General features: G+C 58.0%; 1 protein-coding gene across 1 annotated transcript in view; it reads right to left on the bottom strand.

Annotated features, from left to right (window-relative positions):
- Positions 1-14,595, bottom strand: part of SRRM4 (serine/arginine repetitive matrix 4) — a 45,389-nt gene extending 30,794 nt beyond the window's left edge. Inside the window, exon 1 of the mRNA XM_075718773.1 lies at positions 14,465-14,595. Coding sequence (XP_075574888.1) covers positions 14,465-14,595 — 131 coding nt within the window. The remainder of the gene's footprint in view (positions 1-14,464) is intronic.
- Between the last annotated feature and the right edge of the window lie 377 nt (positions 14,596-14,972).

The raw sequence follows: 14,972 nt of genomic DNA, 5'->3' as shown, positions 1-14,972 counted from the left end.
CCTGAGTGATCCTGGCATGGCAGGGACTGGTCTGAGGAGGGACAGGGGCTGAGAGCTTACGCTAAACCCTGCCATAGCCCCATGGCCACTCTCCTCCCAGCCAGCCACAAACTGCACTCCCAGGACCCATGCCTGCCATCATCCCCCAGGCAGCCCGGAGCAGCCATGGGGGCAACCGCTCCCCGGTGAAGGGGGCAGAGCTGACGGCCAGGCATGGGGGCAACCCTAAGCAGTGCTTGTAGAGCTTGAGATTAGGAAAAGCCTAGATCTGAGCTGAAATTTTTCATTAACCACTCGCCCATGAGCAGTGCAGGGCAAACCCTTGCTGGGTGAAGGGCAGGGTGTGGGCAGCGTAGGGGAGCCCAGTGGCTGTTGTTGGGCACGTCCCAACACAACACTGGGAGCTGGAAGCTGAGGAGCATGGGGAGATGACGCTTAACATTTTAGGAGGGTTTTAACAAAAAAACAAACTGAAGGATGCCCCAGAAAAGAAGCGTTTTGCCACTATCTGCAATGTGGTCAAGCTGGAGACCACCTTCATGCCCAATGGGCTGCACAGTGCCAAGCCCCCCACCCAGGGAGCATCCACCATGCCACTGCAGCACCCCGGGTTCAAGGCAAGCCCCCCATGGCAGTGCCTTGCTTTGGTGCTGGCTGCCATGGATGGGGCCTTGCTTGCACACAAGATTCCAGTTCCTCGCACAGGCTAATCCAGGATCTTTGGAGATCGCTATCTTCCCAGTGGGCCCGGGCTCGCTTTTTAATGAGGAATCCACCCTGGGTGCAGCCAAGCGATGGCAGGGCCTGGCCACGGGATGCCACATCCGTGGTGCTCGGTCAGTACAGGTGCTTTCTGCGATGCGCCAATTCCCTCCTTTGTCCAAGAACCCATGCTGTTTGGCATGGCGATCAGCAGCAAAATAGTGTATTTGGCCAATAACATAGCTCATTAAATTTTAATCAAATAGGGGATTGTAAACACACAGTTACCAGGAGCTCCTGGGAGCGCCGAGAGATCACTTTAAAAATGAATTAGTAATAAGGCACATTGGGGGCAGCAAAGAGAATACGGCTGGAGAAGATCCACTTGGAGCAGGAATGCTCCCTTTGCCACTCATATAAAGCTTTTTCCTCGTCTCCCTTAATTTACTTTTTTTTGAATGGCCACTGGAAGAAGAGGGGAAAACATACTGGAAGCCCCAACACTCAGATAACTCCAAAAACCAACCTGTTCACGCAGCTGCTGCCTGCCCACAGAGCTGCCCTGGCAACGACTCCAGCTGATGTGGAGAGCATGGAGAAGTTGGCCACCCCATCCATCCAGGCTGGGGACAGGGACACTCAGGTCATGGCACCCCATTAATAAACCACCCCCTGAGCTACCCCTTGTGCCGGGACACGGGCACGCATGCCTGCCTGCGGCTGATGAACAGCAATCCAAAGGGCTCAGCTTGAAACAACTCCGACATTAAAAAAATGCTCAAGCCCCCCCAGGACAGACTCGCGGGTGTATCCGAATGGGTGTCGCCAACCTGGGTGTCTGGGGGCATCACCCAAGCAGGGCAGTGCTGGGGCCGCTCTGCCCTGTGGGGCTGCCAGAATTAGAGGAGCTGAAGATAACATTTTCTGTTGACCCCCGTGTGCACCCATGAACGGCAGCCGGGGCAGGGGAGCCCCAGGCAGCAGCCAGCAAAAATCAGTCTGCTGTGCTTGGGGGGTCTGGGGACATGGGGGTCTCTGGATATCCCCTCATTTGGGACTTGTTTCCCAAACATCCATCCTGCCACGATGCCCAGCGCCACTCTGCCAGGGCCACACAGGGCTGGGACAGCTCAGTGACACTGTGAGGAGCAGATGTCCCCACATGGGGACATGTGGGCAGTAATTCGCTCCCACAGAAAGGAATTAAGCAACAGATTTCTCTGAGCCTACGACATTCCCAGCCCAGGAAGGGAGGTGGCAAGTGGGCTTTAACCCCCCTACAACATGGTGCTGGGGGGCTTTTTATGGGCAGAAGAGCCCCTTTGCCTCCCTGTATCATGTCTCCTATGTCAGCTGAGCTGGGAAATTCCCGAATTGCAGCTTCCTGGGTGGGAGGGTTTGGTTTGACTCCAGTCCTCCTTCCCTGTAGGACCCCCTGGTCCTGTGGGAAACACCTCAGTGGTCTTGCCAGCTGCCCAGGAAGGACTGGTGGGGGGCTTTTAAGTTAGGGAGAGTTTCTGGGAGGGAAGACAGGTCCTTTCCTCCTCCCACTGTGCTCCAAGGAGGGAGAGGTTGGTATGGCTATGCCATCCCTGCCACACAGCAGGCACCAGGGTGCTCAGTGCTGCAGCACCCAGGGCTGTTTGGGGGTCAGAGCCAGAAAGAAACCTCCCTCTCCACTCCCAGGTCTTGTCCCCAAACATCTGTGCCACCCTGCAACTCTGAACATTGTTTTAAATCATCCCCAAAAAGGAAGGGGAGGATATTTATTGGCTTGCTTCCCTAGGGGGAAGGTTTGGAGGAGGCAGGCAGGTCCCCGGGCTCCTGGGCCTCATGGCAGACCTTGCCAGGAGGGGCTGGAGAGAATCATTTCACTTTTTGGCACATCCGTCTTTCATTTGGTGTAATAATAATTTTATTGCTTGCTGGGATTTGTGAGGCTGAACTAATATTTGTAAAATGCTTTGCTATCCTCAGCTGAAAGGCAATCTAGAATGGCAAAGCCCCGGTGTTATTCACATTTGGATAATCCAGAATTATTCATAAACAAAATCAAGATTATGCAAATATATTCATTAGTTCTCGAAATACCTCCAGGAAAATAGAGGAATTAGTCTTGTTAACAATTGTATATTATGTATGTCTGTGTCTAAGCACACACAGACCCATGCACTATTGGTGCTGGGGCGCATTCACCTGGGACTCATCTCAGGATCTCAGAGCACTGGAGAACAAGGGCTTAGCCTGTGCAAAGTGACCATCTCAATTTTGGGGTATCCCGATGCCCCATGGCAAGCGACAGCATGTAGTGCAGCCCCCTGCAGCCCCTGGGGTCCCACTGGCTGCTCTTCAGTTAAAAACCAGATATCCCCAGCATCCCCTCCGCAGCCATCATGGACAGCCCTTGCATGAAGACTATCACCTTATTCTAGCCGAAACAGCCCTTCCTACCCAAATGAAGTTTTTCACAGTACACGCAGGGCTGGGAAGCTGCAGAGGTGGGATTTGGATGCAGCCCCCTTACTCAGGACCTGCCCTTTTCGCCCTGCATGAGCCCTCGCCCCAATGCGAGCTTGTGCCCAGCTTTCCGCAGTGCAATGCCACCATCTATTTGGGGTGTGCTGTGAAAGGGGATATAAAGGTGCGTTGAAAATACCGCATGGTTTAATTAATGCCACATGCCTCTCACTTTGTAGGTTGTGTGGATTGTTAATTATTTTTATAAAGAAGATAATTAGTCCCAATCAAGGCAGAAGCTCTCCAGAATTACAGCTCATTAACTGCTCTCACATTTTTCTGTTCTATAAAAAGTCATGTGGTGCTGATGAAAATTATAGACCCTTGGAATCAGCATTAAATACAAATTCAGACAGTGTTACCATCCTATTACCATCAACTGCATCGACTTGGCTTCGGTAATTGCAGCTGGAGATGAAGTGCAGGGATTTCTGCTCTGTGCAATCTCTGAAAACAAGCACTCTGCCCATTAGTTTGCCGGAAACAATGTGACACCAAGCCCCGACTCGGCTAAGTACGTCCCCGAGGAGGTGACAGCCACCAAGGAGAAAGGGGAAAGCAAGGAGGCTTTGCCAGGGATGGGAAGATGAGGGTTGCTCAGGTTTGGTCCGGCTCTGGCTGGTGGCGGGGCTGCTCCTGCACAGAGCAGGGGGGACCATGCAGGTCTGGCGCTCGTCTAAATTCAGAAGGTGAACCAGCTAACGATGCGGCAAATCTGTCCTATGGGCTGGGGTAGCAAAGCCATGAGTCCAAGAGAAGGAAAGAGCTAGGAAATGCAGAGGGGGACAAGGAGCACCTTTGAGTAGTGGGATTATCCTCATGGGACACGGGGAAAATAAGATGTGGAGGAATGCTCGTCAGGGATGCGGGAGCGTCCTCAAGCATCTCCCTCTGGACCATCCTGGTCCAGGCACCATGCTGGGGCCGGCTCTATCAAATGCTGCAGCGACCTCGCTTAAAGCCTAATTGAAAGAAATCACAGCACATTAAAGAGAGTTCAGGTCAAATCAATATCGACGTGGTGGGGAGGGCGAGTGGGGGGAGCAGGGTGGTGGCCGTGTCCCAGAGCTGGCTCTGCAGGCAGGGCGCAGGCTGCTTACTTTTCTGCTGCAGAAAGGCAAGCTGAGACCTGTCGTCCTCTGCTCCACGCAGGACAAACCCGGCAGCAGCGCAGGGTGAGGGTTGGCAGCGACAGCCCACAGCAGGGAGGGGGCAGGGGAGCCGCGGGTCCTCAGGATCCTGCTTTTCAGTTTCCATTAATCAGGGATGAACGTGCCTTTGGTGGCATTCGCAGCCCAGCAGAGCCAGCAGCCAGCTCTTTGGCCCACGAGCCTCCACCACAAAATTAACCCACCTGTCCCCACAGTGGCAACTCCCATGCTGAGCGCCTGCCCTTGAGCATCCCAGCCCACTCAGAGGGATAAGGACGGGGAAATTTGGGCTGTTGGTGGAAAAATCACTTCTCGGGAGCCCCTGAGGGCAATGGGCTAGTAACTACTGCCACGAGGCAGCAAATAGTGGGATCCAACCCTGCCGGTGGCACATGCTGCTGGTGGTGTACCTTTAGCTGTGTCCCTGCAGGTGCTGAGATGCTCCATGCTCACGGCGAGGGCAGGGATGAGAGCCTGGCCACCAGGCACAGCCATGCAGCCCCTGCACACCCGAAGGCAGAGACGTGCCTGGAGCACGAAAGGGCTGCATCTGCTGGCCTGGACTCTCCAAAACATAAAAAAAACCCTCCAAAACATCCAAAGGATGTCCTTCAACCTGCACTGGCTCCTGAACCACACATGGGAAATGTTTGGAAGAGCACAAGGACTGGCCCAAAACCGTGCCAAGGACTTCTCCAGCCATCGGACAGAAGAGGCAACTGAGCCCCTGTGCCTGGGGATGCCCCTGGCTCCTTGGGGAGACGCAGCCAACGTCTTGTATCCTACAGAACTCAGCCCTGCACAAGGACGCCCTGGAGCAGCCAGCGCCTGGGGACACAGGACCAGAGGAGGTCACCAGGAGATCACGTCCATCCTCGATTAGGAGGCCCAGGGCACACTTGGGCCGACAGCCCGTGTGCTCCACCACTCCCCGGCGGGCTGGGCTGCAAAACGCCCCTACCTCAGTGACTCACCAGCTGCTCCCTTTGTTCCTCCTCCACCAGCAGTGCCCACCCAGACCCCACTGCACCCCCCTCTCCCCAGCACGTGTTGTCCGCCTGCCTCTCCGCTCCGGTGGCCCGGCACCATTGTCCTTCATTAACTCAACGCGTGGCTGATGGGCAGACAAAGGCAGGGATAGGGTGGGCGGCTGCGGCAGGCAGATAACCACGGAACCCATCCTTATGCAGCAGGGAAGGGCAGGTGAAACGTGGGCACTGGGCTGCTTTGTTGCTTTGGATTTTTCTCCTATATGTTCCCTATCTTGGAGTTTTTTGGCGAATAAAAACCCCGTCCCTTAGGAGAAGCTGTGCTGAACCCACTTGCCGTGCTTCTCCCTGTCGTGACAAACCTGGCTGTGCTCTGACTGAAGCCGGGGGATTTGAAGAGGGCAAATGCTTTACAGATAATAGGTTCCCAGAGTTAAACCACCAGCCTCAGGGGTAAATCAGCCCAAAGCCCTAAATGTCTCCCGCACTTGGTATGCCGTGGCTGTGGCCATGCCTGCTCCACTGGCTGCAGACGATAGAGCAGCGGAGAATAAGTTATGATATATTTACATGCTATTATATGTTGATGTTATATATGCACTGCTTTGGCGGGCGGTTGTTTATACGGCAGCTCCAGCTGACCCACAGATTAATTCAGCAGGTGGTCTTTAACTGTGAAATCTCTCTTAATGCAAAAATATTTCTCTTGCTGGGCAATAGCTAATTCTTCATCCTGACAGTAATGTAGCTAAAATCACAGCCTCCTACCCCGCTCTCCTCCAGTCACACCCCAACACATGCACTCCCAAGCACGCGCGGGCACAGAGATAAACTCAATACAACCAGCCCATTGCCAAAGTGCCGTTGAATTTCACTGGCATGATGCGCTGCTGGAATTTGGTGTTAGTGGCAGAGAAAACCCATGGCCTGTGGGTCTCAGAGCATTTTCAGCCACCTGCACATGCATGTGAGGTGGGCGTCTGACCCCAGCCCTGGGATCCACCAGCATGAAGGTCTTTGCAGCCCGCACCAGCACATCGCAGCCTCCCCTGCCCCCAGGGAGGAAGCAGGAGCCAGGAGGAGAGAGCAGAGCAACCCCACAGGCAGCAGGACCCTGCCTGCACTGCCCCGACCCCTCTGCCTGTCCAGGCACCCACGTGGTGGCAAAAGAGGAGATGCCCTCTCCAGTGCCCCCACTCCCACCTCTGCCCCCCACAAAGGCCCCAGCCAGGGCTGGGTGGCAGCAGCTGTTTCTTCTTTCATTAATGACAAGACATAAATTAAACACAAAGTTTTAAATGGGTCATCAGTGAAGCAGTTAGCTCCAACCTCACTGCCTCCTGCCTTGGCCACAGGCTGGGATACCCAGCTCAGCCAACCTGAAACACCAATAGAGTTTTTTCCCCCACTTTTTTTTTCTTTTTTTTAACCCCTTCCTGCAGTCCCCGCTGCACTGGCAGGGAAAGTGCTCCCGCTGCTTGCAAAAAACCCTGCTATTTTTAAACTCCCAGTGTTTGTCAGCGCTTTCAGCTCAAGTGGCTGATGGAGAAGCTGGTTTTGCACACCCAGCATCCCGCAGAAGGTTGCGTGGCCTTTGCCGGGCGATGGTGGCACCAAGATGTGGGCACGGCGCGCAGCCATGCTGCCGGAGGTGGTGGTCCAGCCCACTCATCCCCTCAGCATGTGCCAAATCAGCACCACATCAAAGCCCTGTTATGGATGCTGTGCTGTTGGGATCCACTGCTCCTGCTGCATTTCAGGCACTCACCCATATGCGTTTGCATGCACCCATAAAAATCAGCAAGTGGGGCTACAAAAGCAAATTAGCTCCCACGGTCTGGCATTTCTCTCTGCCCATTGCTGGGAATGCTAAAGGGCTCTGATCCGGGCATCAAACCCAGCCCTGTTTTCCAGCTGGTGACACATAACCTGGTACCACTGCGGATCAGGACCAGAGGAGGACCCAGCAGGGCTAGGAGCCGTGTGTGTGTCTCTGGTGGGGCAGGGTAGGACTGTGGGTCACAGCAGACCCATGCTCTCTTAGCAGCAAAGAGCCCCCAGGGGCTTGAGCTGGACCAGAGGATGCAGCAAAGCGCCAGCACCAACTGCAGCCAAACCACAGGTGGGCTTTGCCAGCCTGGGTCGGGCTTCACAATGATGAAGAGGTTTCAATGGCCGCAGGGAGAAAAGGAGGAAAAAAAAAAAAAAAAAAGAGAAAAGGAAAGGGTGGTCATGCATGAAATGATTTCATTTCAGTGATGTGGGGTTTGCATTTGATAAGTTTTCTTATAGAAAAATGTGCGTATAGAAAGGTCCAGTCACCAGACACGGAGATGTGGGAACGGGGTAAGGATGGGGCTGAGGAGAGAAGGGCTCAGTTCTAGCCACAGCCCTCTGGAAGGAGAAATGCCCTGTGCCTGGGGACCCCAGCAGAGAGGGGACACCCCCCATGCAGCAAGAGCGGGTCTGCAGAGCCCTTTTCTGGGGACAAGCCGCAATGGGACTGGCTGCCGCAGATGGTGGAGGCACAATGGTGACGGCAAGGGGACAAGAGTGGCCGCAGGACCCGCTGGTGGGCAGAACTTTATCAATCCCTGGCATCAGGGTCGTCACTGCTATTTATTATTTAGGGCCTTGCAGCCCTAAATATTTATTAGTTAGACCTTGAGGGAGGGATGTGAATGTGTGAATGGGGGCATGGCGTTTCAAAGCCTGGCTCTCCTGCCTCTCTGGGGATGGGAGATGAGCAGGGACGGGGGCTGGCCAGAGCCAGTGCTGCTATGGGGGCATCTGCCAGCTACCCCCCAGCCGGGCAGGGACAGGACCCAGCCCCACAAGACCCTAAACTACCACATTTTGCCCTGGCCTATTGCTCTGCGCTTCAATACCTCTATGAAACAGCCTCACCCAAGTGCTGGGACGGCACTGAGCCCATCAGGGAGGGGATCACCATGGCCAGCACAGCCCCCAAGGTGCCGGACCCCACTGGGGCTGTGCTCACAAACCCGGCATTCACGGCTGAGCCCCTGCAGCATCTGCAGACACAGGGGCTCCCCAGCAGTCGGGGGAGCGTCTGCAGACGGCTCTGTTCAAGGGTGAAATCAAATGTATCTACAAAACAATCCTCCGGACAGCCAGTGGACTTTTTCCCCCTTTTGCTTCCTTCCACCTGATTTCATCCCTCATCTGAAGAGGAGGATGAGGAGAGGAGATCAGATACAGTGCTTCCCCCCAGTGCAGTGTGGGCACCGTGGCTCCCTCCTCCCCGGAGATGGGGGCAGCAGCAAGCCCCAGATTTGGGGAGAGCCATATGCCATGTTTCCCCACAAGACGCTGTGAACCTTCACTCTGAAGGAGGGCCAGGTTGTGCCCATGTTCTTTGCTGGCAGGCGTGGGAACTGGAGGCACGGGGCCAGATTTGGGCCCCAAGCAGAGCTCTCAAATGAGCTTTTACAGGTCAGAAATTGCCCATCCTCCAAACCACAGCGTTTCCCACCACCCTTCTGGTTTCCAGTCCCAGCCACACTGGTCTGGGCACAGCCCTCAGCCCCACATCTGCTTTTAGGTGAAGGTGACAAAACCCCACATGACTGCAGCAGGGGCACAGTGGGGAAAGGCGGCATGTTTGGGGGTACCCGGAGTCTCTAAGAAGGCCTCATCCATGGACTTGGGATTCCTACGGCGGCTTCCAAAGGCCCCTTTCCCTAAATCCTTAGGTGCTTGTATACCCTCCCATGCTGGGGCACACACACCTGGCTAAGGCACCCATGGGTGCTGAACCCGGCTGTGCCGCCTGGCACTCGCTGCATCCCACCCAACCCTGGCAGGAGCCTCCATCCCCATCTCCCTGACATGCTGGCGGGGCCACTGCTCTGGGGACAGAGGTGTCCCCCACCCCACCGGGGAGGCCGGCAGGGACATGGGCCCCAGCACTGGTCCGGCAGAGAGGCAGATGGACCGGGCCAGGGGAAAGGAAGAGGAGGATGAAGGCTCTGAGAGCAGCATGGGGGGGGGTCCCCTGGGCATCCCCAGCTCTGCCCCTCATTCCCTTCACCCTCGTTCCCCGCAGCTTCCCAGCAGCTCCCAAGCTGCCTAATTAGCTCTCCCTGCTCCCGCCGCCATCCAGCTGGAGCTGGAGGGCAGGGGCAGACAAAAGCCTCCCTATTGACAGCCCCTCTGAGGAAGGGGCTTTTCTTCTCCCCCTCTGCTTTTCTTTTCAAGCCCCTCTCCCCCCGCTTGGGCTGGGGCCACGGGCTCATTAGCGCTTGGGCTCGTTGGGAGCAGGAGGGAGCAGATGGCAGCCAGGCGGCTGGCGCGGCCGGCCCTGCCGACGCCTCTTCCCGCAGAGCAGATGCCCGACCAACAAGGGGGAGGATTAACGGGAGTGGGGGACATCGGCACGGCAGGGCCGCCAGCGGGGGCTTCTTCCCCAGCAGCACACCCCGATGCCGATGCCCAGGGGCTGCCAGCCTGCTGGGGATGAGCGGGGATGGGAGCCACCAAAATGTGGCAGGGAAGTCAGCAGTTGGGATAGGAGAGAGCGGGTCCCCAGCCCATCAGGGACTCTCTGCCGGTCCAAAAGTCACAGGGGCATTGCAGCCGCATTCTGCCCTCACTGGGGGTACTCTGGCCCCCTGGCACTGCAGTGCCACGGCTGCTCCTGCCCGGTCCCAGCACAGCCAGGGAGGACATGCTGCCACCCTTGTCGCAGCAGGTTTGCAGCGGCAGCACACAGACCTGTCTCTGAGATCACCCATGACGGCAAATCGGGCAGCGAAACTGTGCTTAATCCCACTTCAGCGACACACCCCTCCCTCCCCCTGCATGCACAGCACATCCCCGGGGGATTAAGGGTTAAAGCACAAATCCCCTGCACTGCCCTGATGTGACCCACTTAGACCATCTGGCAGGAAGGGATGCTGGAGCCTCCTTTCTCCCAGCACTGCTGGTGCTCACCCAACATCACCGGCTGCCCCAGGAGCTGATACCGGTGCCCGCAGCCCCCAGCCTCAACACTGCCCTCGTTTTTCATGTAGAAGTGGATTTCAGCTGAGTTTGGGGGTACTGGGCCAGGGCAGCCTGTGCCACACTGCTGTGGCTGGTGGTGTGGGAGTGGGGAAGCCAAACACCCCCAGAAGCATCCTGCAAGCCCCTGGACGGCCACCAGCTCTGGGTCCCAGGGGGACCCTGGAGCATCTCCCGTCCTGGCTGTCCCCAGCACCTGCGGTTCCCCGGCAGATGGGTGCATATGAAATATGCAGCAGTGCTGGGAGAAGTCAGGTCATCGAGCGTGAAGGGGCTCCCAGCCACTGCACCGTGGCTGAGGTCATGGACAGGGAAGAGACGCAGGCAAAAGCCCTGCCAAAAGGGGGGAAATGGGGTCCCGGTCACAGGACCAGGGCTACAGTGTGGCTGCGATACCCATCCCCAAAGGCTGGGCTGAGACCGGTGGCACCTTTAGCACAGGAGGTTTAAAGAGATTTTCGGTTTACAAGAGCCGAAGCCCCTCACAGCAGCCATCGGGTGGGGATCACAGCATCCTTATGGACCAGGGAGAGGGAGCGAGGGCACCCTGGCTCAGCAGAGGGGCTTAGGGCAGGGTGGGGGGTCCTTGTCCCATCCTTCCCAGCACACAAGCCCCTCAAACCACCCTAGGATTTTGTACATGCTGGAGCAACCCCCCCAGCAAATGCAAACATGGGGGCAGCCCCAGCCCTCACCAGCCTCCCCGCAGCACCAGGTCCCTCACCAAAAAAGCATGGCCCCAGGCTGCATGGCAAAGCCCTGCCGGGCTCTGCATGAGGAAAGGTTAATTGGAAAAGCCCTTTTCCCCTGTTGCCTGGGTTTTTCCTTTCATGCTGCAGACTGGTCAATAATCCATTTACTTTGGCAGAGCCCTGCTCCGGGCGGGGAGCTGCATCTGGGCCGGAGTTAGCAGCACCCCCAGCCCTGGCAGGACTGGGAGGGAAGGGATTAATGTATTCTTTTGTTCCAGGATGAACCGTGGGTTTAGCAGAGCTTTAACCCTCCAAACCTCCCAGGGAATTTACATGGAAGAGGCTTTATCTCTGGGACCAGCAACAAGGTGGTGGCAAGGGATAGGGCACAGGGAAGAGCTGGCTGGAAGCGGGGGCAGGGAAAAATCACCTTCAGCCCCAGGAAGCTCACCACTGCCCCAGAAGGATGCAGGATTGAGCTCCTAGCCATGCCCAGGACACCCTGTGGGGATGGATTTGGGCTATGCCCACTGTGGGGGCTCCCAGCAGGACCCCCATGCCACAGCTGAGTCCCTTGGCACCCCACGAGGGCACAGGCTCAGCCAGCAAAACTGATGGGGAGATGGGCAGAGCTGGCCTAGAAACCACACCATCACCTCCACCGCTGCGGGAAGCACAGGGCTGGATCCAGGGCAGAGATCTGCGGCGTTTGCAGAGGAGCAGCTGTCAAGTATGGGAGAAAACAGAAATCCAGATGGTCATCTTAATTTTTCATCTGTCTAACTGGTCTCCCTGTCTCCTCTCTGGTGCACTCTGCTCACTGGCACTGCAGTCATTTGCTCTTAAATTAGCCAGGAGCATCATCAGGGAAGAGAGGACGATCCAAGCAGCGGTGCAGTGAAACCTTCAGGAAAAACAAACCCAGAGTAGAGCTGGGCACGGAGACAGCTGCAAGAGGAGCTGCTGCAAGCCTTGGGGCTGTTCTCCCAGTGGACAGGGAGTAAGGATCCCAGCTCTGGCTACTGCTGGGCTACGAACCTGGTGCCACCTTGGGGACATTGCTGCGTACCCCGATGGGGACCCGCTGCAAGGCCCCTGGGGGTGTGAGATCTGGCATCTCACAGGCGCAATCCTGCCAAGACAGCAGCCTCGGGCTCCCGGCAGAGACCCACATGGCTCAAGCTGAGCTGGCAGCCCTGACAAGAGGAGCCAGGGACCATGGTCTCTCTGCTCCCCCCGCCTTTGCTTCAGCCCCCCCGGCAGCAAAGCCCCTTTTTGGCAGGGGGCCTGGGGCAAGCGCAACAAGTACCCCACAGACCCCAGGGAGAGCCCCGTCAGGCCTGACCCCGCTCGACACCTGTAGTGAGGGCAGCAGTGCAGATGGCTGCACCGCAGGGAATATCCCGGGGCCCCGGCCAGTGGCACACGCTGCACAGAGACAAAAGGAGTCTGGCTGCACCGACACGGGGACCCGGCAGCATCGCGACTGGTGGCACGGAGCACACCCTGGCTCGGGGACCCCGTTGTGCAGGATCTGCTGGTGCCAAGGTGCAAAACACAGCAAAGCTGAGCTGGTGGGTCCGTTTTGCCATGTGCTGAGAGCTCCTGACCCCTGCACAGACAGTTCCCCTCCTGCCAGAGCTGGCGTTGCCAGCGAAGCAGAGAGGCGCGCGTGTTCGTTAACTTTTTAACAGCGTTGCAAACGCTCCCAGCTGCGGTCCTCAGCCTGACAGGGATGTCCGTGGCAATACAAATTGCCATGTAGAGCCATGTGTCATTCCTGGTGCTTGGGCTTGCTGTATTTCCCCAATGTCCTAATTCGTTGCCGTGTTACATCTCCAACTGTGAGATATTTAGGCAGCACGGCTCACTCAGGCACATTCAGGCAGGAGTGTGTGTGTGTGAGCCAGCACCCAGCCCGCTGACGGCCCCTTTGGCTGCCAACTGTAGCCAATGCAGGGGAGGAGAAAGGAACAGAGGTTCCCCCATGAAGGTTGAAGCCCTGCAAATGCTGCCTGTGGAAACGAGATTTGCTCTTCTCCTTTGGAAGCCTAAGCCGTGCACTTTCACAATTTCCTACCCTGATTAATAGCAACCAGAGAGATTGGAAAAATTCATGCTTGGGCATCTGGGCCGCAGGGGCAGAAGTGACTCCCCCATTGCACAAGCAGCGGGACCCCTGTCCCCCCTCACTGCTGCAGCTCGCAGCCTCCACCGGCACGGGAGGCATCCAAAACGGCTCGCTCCCTGCAAGCACTCTGCTGTTTAGTACAGGCTGAGCCCCTGACACCCAGCACGCTGCAGACCGAGCCCCTCTCCTAACCCATCACCTTCTGAAACTTTGGGTTGTTCCCCACAGGACGTGGGGAGCAGCCAGCAGCCGAAATACAAAGCAAAGAGAGAGGAGAACCAGCAAAAGCCTCCTTTCCTTACAAAAACAGTGCAAAGAGGATAATTTTAACTGATATTTAGACAGTCAACAAAATAAAATTGGTCTAAATTAGTGCATTTTTGTGAGGAAGCCACACGGACCCTTGCCCATGAGATAGCCTGGCTGAGCAGCTCGGTGGGTACAAGCAGCCCCCTTGCCTCTTTTCACAGGTTTTGACCCTTGCTCTGCCTCTGGCAAACATGGGGGGCACTGGTCTCCCCGGGAGCAGGAGGGACAGGGCAGGCAGGCACCGGACATGCAAAGCTGAGACTGCTCGGCTTTGAGACCTGGGGGACACCAGACCCAGAGCTGCCCCGGTCCGTGGCTGTGCGCGAGTGCCTCGGGCAGCTGTAGCCTCCAGGCTGCACCTCCCTGGGGTGCATCAGCCTCCCCCCTGCGCCAAGGCAGGGTCCAGCTGGATGGGGGCTGCCCCTCCCCGGGCATCACCTTCCCAACGGTCCCTGGTGAAGGAGCGATGCAGAGACAAGACAACCAGCAGGACACACACCCCGGGGGTCTGCAAGGCAGGGATGGAGGTGAGCATACTTTCTGGCTGATGACCCCCACCACTGCCCACCCTCCATAGCCCAGCTAGAGCTTTCCAGGCCCCCAGCCTGCTCCCCTCGGGAGGCAGCCAGCTCCCGGGGTCCAAGCACCACCGAGCCAAAGTTTCCTTTGTGCTCCCCTCAGGAGCACAGCACCTACCCGGGGAGGGAGCCCAGCCAGCCAACATCCCCCTGCCCCAGGCACGGGGGGACCCCCAGCTCCTCCAGCCCCTAGCTGGGGGTGAGGGGAGAAGACACTCCAGACCCTGCTGATTTGGGGGGGGGGGGGGGGGGTTGTGGGGTGTAATAATTGGGGGGGGAGGAGGGTCGGGGTGGTGCAGCCCCCAGCCGGAGGCGGGATGGGGGGAGGGGGGTGTCTCCCTGAGCCCCCCCGTGCCCTGGCAGCCCTTACCTGGGCAGCGGCTTGCGGGCCGTGATGCTGGCCACGATGATGCTCTCGGGTCGCGGCGTGGCCACGGCTTTGAAGGTGCCTCGCCAGAACTTCTCGAAGAGCTGCTTCTCGCCCTGCTGCACGCTGGCCATGGCCCCCGGCCCCGCCGCTCTCCGCGGTGCTGAGCGCTACATCCCCGCACGGCCCCGCTCCCCGCCCGCCCGCCCCGGCTCGGCTCGGCCCCGGGAGCCCGGCCCGGCGCTGCCCCGGCTGGCGGGGAGGTGTGCGGCCCGAGCCGCCCCCGCCTCCCGTTTTGTGCCGGCGAGGCGGGGAGAGGGGCCGGGCCCGGCCGCTGTCCCCTCCCCGGCGCCGCCTCCCGCAGCTGCTGCGGCCGGAGCCGCGGGGAGCCCGCACGGCTCGGCCCGGGGGGGCGGGGGGGGCTGCCCGGGGGCCGGCAGCCGCCCCGGTGCTGCCCCGGCTGGAGGAGGGCAGCTCCGGACAGGACCCGGCGGCTCCTCTTGGGCTGGCT

This window comes from Pelecanus crispus, chromosome 11 (genome assembly GCF_030463565.1).
Source record: "Pelecanus crispus isolate bPelCri1 chromosome 11, bPelCri1.pri, whole genome shotgun sequence".
NCBI classification, from domain to species: domain Eukaryota; kingdom Metazoa; phylum Chordata; class Aves; order Pelecaniformes; family Pelecanidae; genus Pelecanus; species Pelecanus crispus.
Note: the sequence above shows the minus strand (reverse complement) of the source record. Positions and strands in the feature narration are given on the sequence as shown.